Raw genomic sequence first — 9523 nt, forward strand, 5'->3', positions numbered from 1 at the left:
TTCATCCTAACCCCCCAAAGCTACAATCTCACTGACAAGTTTTACTCCAAACACGTCTTGTTTACCTACTGGTCTCTCCCATTTCTAGAGGCAGGAGAGGCATCTTCAGTTATCTTTCAATGCCTACTTCCTGATACACACACACACCAGAAAATAAAAGGCACTTAATAAATATTTGTTACCTAGATGTCCACCAACAAATGCATGGATACAGAAGGTGTGGTACAAATGAAACACCACTCAGCCAGAAAAAAGAATGCACCTGAGTCAGTCCCAGGGAGGTGGATGAACCAAGAGCCTATTACACAGAGTGAAGTCAGTCAGAAAAATAAAAACAAATATCATATACTAATGCATATATATGGAATCTAGAAAGACGGTACTGATGAACCTATTGGCAGGGCAGCAGTGGAGACCCAGACATAGAGAACAGCTTGTGGACACAGTGGGGAGGGAGAGGGTGGAACAAATTGAGAGAGTAGCATTTTTTTTCTTAGCATGCTCACATTTTTAATCGAAGAGTAACTGCTTTACAATATTGTCTTGGTTTCTGCCACACATCAACGTGAATCAGCCATAGGTATAGATATGTCCCTTCCCTCTTGAACTGCCTTCCCACCTCCCAGCCCATCCCACCCCTCTAGATTGTCTTAAAACCCCAGGTTAAGCTCCCTGCATCATTCAGCAAATTCCCACTGGCTGTCTATTTTACATACAGCAGTATAAATAAATATCTGTTGAAGTAAAAAATGCCCTGGGTCCTGTTGTATTTCGGGCAACTCGGACCATAACTATACAGAAGAGATCATTCCTGAACTGTAGATTACTTCTGCTCCATAAGTCTTCTCCATATCCAGGAGATACTGATGTATCCATTTGGATAACTGGTTGAGGCAGGTGCCAATTTTTGCAAATCCTATTTTGCCAGGATTTCAGAAAATGCAAAATAGTCTTGAATAGCTGGTCTCAGACCAGATGATTAGTGCATTCTGACTTTTAGAATTAGGGATGCTCTCCGACTAAAGATGAGAGGAGGCATGGAATCACTATTAGTTACTTACTGTATGTCGATGTCACACCAGTGATTTTATGTATATTTGTCCACAACAAACATAGGAAACAGATATTATCTGTATCTCACAAGTGAGGAAGCTGAAGTTCAGAGAACTAAGTAATTGTCCGAGGTCATGTAACAAATGAATGACCTGACCAAATTTCCTGGGGAATAAAGGCCCCTGTCCCCTTAGCCCCTGCCCAGCACTAGGAGCCTCCCCTGCTGCCACACAGGCACTTATACTCGGGGCAATCATCCTACACATTATGAACTCACACACCTATTTTACTGTCTTTGCATTGTTGGCGTATTACCCTGAATACGGTGTGAAATGATTTCTACAACATCCTGGTTCTTTTAAAGTCTGGACCCTACAAAAGTACAGAATGTAATAAAATTTACTGCTGGCCTATGAATACCTCAGAGGGCCACACAGGCCTGCTTTGAAGGGTGTCCCCTCCAGGTGTGTGCATGTTCAGTCACTCAGCCATGCTGACTCTTTGTGGCCCCATGGACTATAGCGCTCCAGGGTCCTCTGTCCAAGAATGGGTTGCCATTTCCTCCTCTAGGGGATCTTCTTGACCAGGGATCGAACCCAGCTCTCCTACATCTCCTGCATCAGCAGGCGGCTTCTTTACTGCTGAGCCACCTGGGACCTACCTGAAAAGTCTGCCCAGCCTTTCACCCTGGGGACCAAATGGAATTTAGCCTGACCTTATTTGATTACAAAGAGTATTTCCGTATTCCTGAATATGAAAATTTTCATTTCCTGCTCAAGGATTTCTAATTTTCTTAGGCAAAAACAAAACAGAAAAAAACACGGGAGGAAGCAGTCAGGGAAGGCAGGAAGGTTGCAGGAGACAGTTTGCAGCGTTGTTTTTTGAACAGATAGGGTGACGGTTCCCTCGGGACTGAACAAGGGAACAGTCAGGTAGAGGAGGACTGCTAGGGAACAGCAGACTTGACCAGAGCACTCTGAACTCTACTTCCCTTGTGCTCCATGGACAGCTAAGACTCATCGCTCTCAATGCAGCGGACCTGGGTCCCGTCTCTGGTCTGGGAACTAGATTCCACGTGCAGGAACTAAGAGTTTGCAATCCATAAGTAAAGATTCTGTGTGCCACGATTAAGACTCAGTGCAGTCAAAATACATATAGTAAATTTTTTAAAAAAACAGCTGTATTTGCTTCAGTTCCAGCGTCTCTTGTCACGACTGAGGACACTAAAGGAGTAAAGGGCTGTCATAGTGTGCATGAGTCAATCCCAATCTCCCAATTTATCCCCTGCTCCCTTGCCTTCTGGTAACCATAAGTTTGTTTTCTCCATCACTGGGTCTCTCTCTGGCTTTTGTAGATAAGTTCATTTGTGCCCTTTTTTAGAGTCTGCATATAAGGGATATTGTAGTATATTTGTCCTCCGCCCAACTCACTTCACTCGGTATGACAGGCTGCAGGTCTAACCATGTTGCTGCACATGGCATTACTTTGCTCTTTTTTATGGCTGAGTAAGATTCCACTTCATACATGCTACTAGGTATAAGATGGATAGCCAACAAGGACCTACTGTATAGCACAGGGAACTCTACTCAACACTCTGCAACAGCCTATATGGGAAAAGAACTTTGAAAACAGTGGATATAAGTATATGTATACCCGATTCGATTTGCTGTAGAGCAGAAACTAACACAACGCTGCAAATCAGCTGTGTGCTCAGCCGTGTCCAACTCTGCGACCCCACAGACTGTAGCCCATAGGCCCCTCTGTCCATGTGGTTTACCAGGCAAGAATACCGGAGTGGCATGCCATTTTCTACTCTAGGGTATAAATCAACTATACTCCAATAATTTTTTTTTTAAAGAAGTACTGTCATAGGACAAGAGACTACATTCACAGACAATGATGCACCAGCCAGGAGAAGCATCAGTAATGACATTCAGAGATCCAAAAGCTTAGCTGAGAAGAAACATAATGGCGATAATGTATAAAGATCCCCTGGAGGAGGAAATGGCAGCCCACTCCAGTATTCTTGACTGGAGAATTCCATGGACAGAGGAGCCTGGTGGGCTACAGTCGATAGGTTTGCAAAGTGTCAGACGTGAATGAAATGACTTAGCACAAACACACAAGGTCAAAGTGGAAAATGTATGTTCCTGGGTCACTAAAGATGCTTCCAGGGACTTCCCTGGTGATCCAGTGGCTAAGACTCCATGCTCCCAATGCAGGGGGTTCAGGTTCGATCCCTGGTCAGAGAACTAGATTGCACTTGCTGCAACTAAAGATCCCATGTCCCACAGCTAAGACTGGGAGCAGCCAAATTAAAATTAAAATTAAAAAAAACAAACAAACATGCTTCCAGAATGTTCCCCTTTAGGATTTGCTGGAAATGCCAAAGACACAGAAGCTCAGTCTGCAACCAGAGCGCAGTCATCGATTAGCCCACTGAATGTGGCTGATAGAGTCTATTTGATGCCCCATCATTTGTCTCTGTCTCCAGTGAACTTTGGAATAAAATGTTCATTCAATTTCACAGCTGGGAGAGGCCTCAGGGATGGATGTTATCCGCCTCCTCATTTTACTGATGAGGCTCCTCAGACACAGATAGATTTGGGGGACTCTGCTTTTCAACTTGTATGAGAACCTGAAGAGCAGTCACAGAGACACCCTCTGGATGGCTCAGGGTCGGGCTGAGTCTGCACGCCCTACCAGCTGTCCCCATGAGCAGACCTGGATCTGCCAGAGCCTGAGTTTTAGCTGGAGAGCTGGGAAAATGCAATCACCTTGTGGCTCGGAAAATAACACTCAGATAAAATGTTCAGAAAAATCTGGTTTGGCTTTTGTATCCTAGCTGGGAGGCACAAGCTGAGAAAGGAAGAGAATTAAAACATGTTCTACTCCTTCCCACCGCCCTCCCCCCGCCCCCGCTTATTTTTTTTTTACATTTTATGGAAATACACGTCCGGGGAGAGAAACTGTGAGCCTCTGTTTGTCTTGAGACGTCGACAAAGGTGACAATAGAAAGAAATCTGGCTGGTTAAGAAGAAAGAGGAGTCCACGGATGTGGAATATAGTGAAGTTTAGAATTCGCAGGTCATGTAGAATTTTCACGAATATAACGGCTTAGGGACGCTCTTTGAGAAACTGATTTAAATACACTAGGCCTATTCAGCTAAACTGGCAGAGAGTGGGGGCAGGAAACGGAGTGGCAGGGATGCTGAGAAGGAGGTCGTGGGGGACAAGGAGCCTGCTGCTCAGGGAGCCGAGGGGGCCGCAGTGTGTGTGGGGGCGGGGGGCGTCTGTTGTCTTCCAGTCAGCATCCACCCCGGGAGGAAGGAGGCGGGTGAGTTCAGAGCACAGCCCTCCTCCTCCAGAATCTGCTATCTCACCCACGCAAGGAGAGCGCCCTCCAGCTGCCCTGGGGTCTTTCATGATCCGTGCACAGGTTGGAAAAGAATTTCCAGACATGAGACAGAATGAGAGGAGAATAAAGTTTACTAGAATGGGAGACGCTGTTAGAACATCGGGCCAGCTCACGGGACAGCCAAACGTTTTTGCAAGCTTGCAGCCAATTTTTATAGTCTCAAGACAGAGAAAATTCCTACTGAAATGGTGGCACTAGGTGATTGGTTAGGATGCTACAGAGTGGAGAGTAGGGTGGGCATTTTACATAGTAGGGGGTCAGGGAACTGGACAGTTAAGATCAGGAGGCTCACGGCAACAGTTTCTATGGGGCTTGGTCAGTTCCAGAGACTTTTACACTGTGACCCTGACACAGGGATCCGCACCTGTGACCTTGGTATAGGGCTCCACAGGGTCAACCAGCAGCTAGTGAAGCAGGGATGAGGAAAATAGGTAGGAGACCTTGGCAACCTTCTTGCTGTAACAAAGACAAAATCCACAATAAACTCGGGAGACTCAAAAGAGAACAGAGGAGAGAAAGGGAACCTTTGTATCAGACGGAGCTCTGTGTGTACACTCCAAGTGGAGACATGCAAAGGGCATTTTGGGCTGCCACGTCCCTCCTTCCTTAATCTTCCTGCTATCACAGGCGCCCAAGTATGCAAACATCCTGGTCCTAAAGGACATTAAATATTGGTTAACAACAGGGTAAGCCAGAACTGCTTACACAGGGTGACTGAGAGACTCTTTCACTGTAAGCATGCCAAGTCTAACATTCCTCAGTTAAAGAAACTCATCAGAGCCTCTAAATGTTTTCCTAAGTTAAACAATAAAACATTCCTTGTTCTAAAATTTTAAGCAGTGGTCTGGGGACATTTTTACATGTTATGGACACTTTTTTTAATGCATAGATGCTGTAAGAGACAAAAGAATTTATTACTATTTAAAGATCCTTTTCTCATACCACTGACTGCCTTCTTCCTGCTTGTACAAAGGAAAGGGGGTGTGTGTTCATCGAGGCTGTTCACACAGGGGCTTGTTCGCCACTTAACTTCTGTGACCTGCTCCCACCTTTGTCCAAAACTTTATCATGCACTGGAGGAATACTGCCTCCTCCATTTGACAGAAAACAGTGACAATTACACCACAGGAAGAGCTTCGATGTCAATAAAGGGGTCAGGAAGAGACAGAAGCTCGAGTCAACTGATTTGCGTTTGTGCTTTGAGATCCTGCCTGTGCACTGTGAGCCCCCAGCCCCCTGTGTTCATCTTGGGACCTTCACAACCCTGCATCCAGCTCTCTTTGTTCCTGGTCCTTGGCTATTTCCCTTTCCCATTACAGGCTCAGTACAAGGGTAGGGAAGGGACTTCCCTGGTCGTCTCATGGTTAAGAATCCACCTTGCAATGCAGGGGATGCAGGTTCAATCCCTGGCTGGGGAACTAAGATCCCACACGGTAACTACTGAGCCTACACCACAGCTAGAGAGTCAGTCCATGCACCGCAATGATGCAACTAAGACCCGAGGAAGCCAAATAAATTAATTTAGAAAAAAAAAAGAGTAGGGAAGATGAGGACTCTTCTGGTCCTCTGTGTGTGTGTGTGTGTGTGTGTGTGTGGCACTGTGTGTGCGTGTGTGCTTGGTCACTTCAGTCGTGTCTGACTCTGTGTGACCACATAGACTGTAGCCCTCCAGGCTCCTCCGTCCATGGGATTCTCCAGGCAAGAAGACTGGAGTAGGTTGCCATTTCCTCCTCCAGGGGCTCTTCCGCAACCCAGGGGTCGAACCCACATCTCCTGTGTCTTCTGCATTGGTAGGCAGATTCTTTACCACTGAACCACCTGGGAAACCCCACGGCAGTGTTTAATGTGAGCTAAATTACCATTTCTGAATACATTCCTCTCCCCCAAATAGCTGGATTACTAGGTACTTAACTAGCAACTTCTCGTAGACTTCTCATCTTCAAAACCTAACCAGGTAGCAAAATGCTTACCGCAGAGCAGGAAATGAATGGATTGCATTTTTTTAAAAAATCAATGAATAGATGAATGGTTTATGGCTGAACCTTCTGGAGGCCCCATGTGGCACCAATGGGTCCTAGGAAACCAGGTTTCCATGGCAACACTGCTTCCTATGTGTGTGTTAGTTGCTCAGTGGTGTCCGACTCTGTGACCCCATGGACTGTAGCCCGCCAGGCTCCTCTGTCCATGGGATTCTCCAGGCAAGAATACTGGAGGGGGTTGCCATCCCCTCCTCCAGGCGATCTTCCCAACCCAGGGATCGAACCCAGGTCTCCCACACTGCGGGTGGATTCTTTACCAATTGAGCCACCAGGGAAGCCCAAGAATACTGGAGTGGTAGCCCATCCCTTATTCAGGGGATCTTCCCGACCCAGGAATGGAACCGAGGTCACGTGCATTGAAGGCGGATTCTTTACCAGCTGAGCTACCAGGGAAGCCCATTGTTGGACTTAGGAGGTATTCTATTTCTCACACTGCCAATATATACTGAGATAGCAGGAATAGTTTACTTCCTCTGTATACTTTGGGTTCCAAACATTCACCATACATGATGTCTGTCTCTCCCTTCCTTTCCTATCCCTGCAGGACAGAACGTTGTTCCATCCTGTGAGTAACAGCTGCATGGACTGTAACCCTGCAGAGAAGAAGATCTTCATGGCCAGATGCGATCCTCTCTCAGAGACTCAGCAGTGGGTTTTTGAACATATTAATATGACTGTTTTAGAAAAATTTAACTACCATGCCAGCTCCTAGGAAGAGAAAAAAAGGAAGGACAAAAAGAGCGATTCCCTACAGATGATAAAAAAAATTCAACTTTAGCCAGCCTCTGGGTCAAAGGAGTCAGGAATAACTTTTCCTAGATCCGGGAAGCCTGGTTGGAAAGATCTGTAAATGCCTTGTCCAAGTAGGGCGTCCTGAAGAACTTCCTGCATCCCGAAGAACTTGGCTGAGAACCTCGCCAGCTGCTTCCAAGAACTTTGAGCAGTCCCCTTGCTGGCCAAGGGCAAAGATGACTTAGGGACCTTTCCAAACAACTGCTGAGTTAATCAATCCTAGCATTTCTCAGGTCAAATCCTGCAGTAGTGAGTAGCTATGAATGGATCCTATTAAGTGGGTGGGTGGGGGTGGAGATGGAGGGCGTGGCCCCTCTGACAGCCTGTTGCAGGTTTAGAATGAGCCCGTTCTCCAACTAGAATGGTTCAGAGTGCTGCAGAGGATTCTAGAGTGCGCATACCATTCTGTGTTCTTGTGTTATTTTGCCATGAGGGTGTGCTATCTGAGACTTAAATTACATCATGAAATGGACTTCCAGCATCTCCATGCCTTCACTGATGTCTGTCATTTTCCTTTCACACCAGAGGTAACTTTTATGGTCATAAAAGTTCATGCTCCACAAGCCAGGTGGAGTTCTAATTCAGTGCCCTTGTATGAATCCAGTTGAAAACAAACACGAATAAAAAACTATGCTACCAAATTATTCCAAAGAGAAATATTTCATGGAAGCAGCAAAACCATGTAAGATTTAGGAGAGGAATTTCACTAGGAAAATCTATTTTTACTTTTCTATTATTTTTAGAATTTTCAGAGTCTGATGTTAATTCAGTCATTGTTTTATTAAGGAAGGACATGGAGTGAGGCTGATGTAATTTGTTGAGGAGATTCTTAAATCCAAATAAATCTACACTCCAAGAAACGTGTGAAAACCACTTGGTACACTTCAGTTATGTCTGGTAAGGGCTGGGGACATAGAACTGTTGGGTGTTGCTTTGGGCTGGCTTTTCTTTTTGTTGTTCCTTTGTTTTATAGTGTAGATATTAATGATGCTTTTGTTTTTATTGGACGCACATTGAAGGACTTTCCATTAATAAAGTGCTTCTGACCCCATTTTCTATTCATGGGACAGTATTTCAGGAATGATTTAAAAACTAAATGGAACATTTAATCCTTAAAAGAATTTTTATTTTTACTCTTCAGTGGGGGTAGGGGAAGAATACATGGAGATAAGCCTGTAGAGGAAAGAATGATATGTTGTCATACATACATTTCTCAAGTTTTTGTTTTTCCAGGTAGAAAACGATTTTTATTTTGCTTTTGTTGTTTTGCTGCTGCTGCTGCTGCTGCTGCTAAGTCACTTCAGTCGTGTCCGACTCTGTGCAACCCCATCAGGCTCCCCCGTCCCTGGGATTCTCCAGGCAAGAACACTGGAGTGAGTTTTGTTGTTTTAACTCAGTTTTATATTAATTATATATATATATATAATCTTGGATATAAAAGCATTGAATTTTAGAACTAGGAAGACTCTTAGAATCCAATCTGTTTGTTTTTATAGATGAATAGCAAAAGCCTAGAGAAAATAGTCCTAATTCTAACAGGGCAAAAGGGTCTTCCAACGCCTAGTGTCCAGTGCTTTTCCTCCTGTTTTGCATTGAGTCTTACATCATCCAAGAAGGTTCAGGTCATTACTCTGATTTCACTTGAAATGTTCAGTCTCTCGAAGACAATAGCGTACCTGCCTGGGGATGCCTACAAGAGTAGTACTCATGTTCAGAAGCTTAAACAGATGAAACCGTTTCTTATAAATGTCCCTGATTGTGTTCTCTCCTTGAAATCTAATCCAACATCCAGTTACACTGCCTTGCTAATAGGTGGGGAAGAGTTACTTCATTCTCTTCTTTTTAAAGTGACAGTCACAGAGATTTTTCTGTGTGTTGGTCAAGAGATCTTGAGGCATTCAGGATACATGGTGGAAAAAATCGATAATGAGAAATTAACCTGTGTGTTGAACAATTTCAGAGAGTGGGTGAAGATTTACCTCAAGTGTTCAGAGAGCAACCTGGTTGTAGAAGGAGATGAGCCTATAAAAATTCACGTTATGTCATTAACCAGTTGACTGCTGTTTACAGTTGCACAAAAGAGCCAGCCCCATGGGCTGTGCCCTGGAAATCCTGGAACTGCAGTGTTCGAGGATGCTCTCATCGAGGGAAGCTGGCCATAACCCACTCAGCACTGTCCCCGGAGACGACCTGAATACTGCATCCTTTAGGTGTGACACTT

The 9523-nt window shown here is 44.9% G+C and overlaps 1 protein-coding gene across 1 annotated transcript in view; it reads left to right on the forward strand.

The window, feature by feature from the left end:
• GALNTL6 (polypeptide N-acetylgalactosaminyltransferase like 6) overlaps positions 1-7337 on the forward strand; it is a 1544427-nt gene extending 1537090 nt beyond the window's left edge. The window contains exon 12 of the mRNA XM_055428017.1: positions 7055-7337. Within this exon, the coding sequence (XP_055283992.1) occupies positions 7055-7222 (168 nt within the window). The 3' untranslated portion in view covers positions 7223-7337. The remainder of the gene's footprint in view (positions 1-7054) is intronic.
• Positions 7338-9523: the final 2186 nt, after the last annotated feature.

The sequence above is a fragment of the Moschus berezovskii genome, chromosome 7 (genome assembly GCF_049115385.1).
Source record: "Moschus berezovskii isolate FMDL1 chromosome 7, NW_MosBer_1.0, whole genome shotgun sequence".
NCBI lineage: Eukaryota > Metazoa > Chordata > Mammalia > Artiodactyla > Moschidae > Moschus > Moschus berezovskii.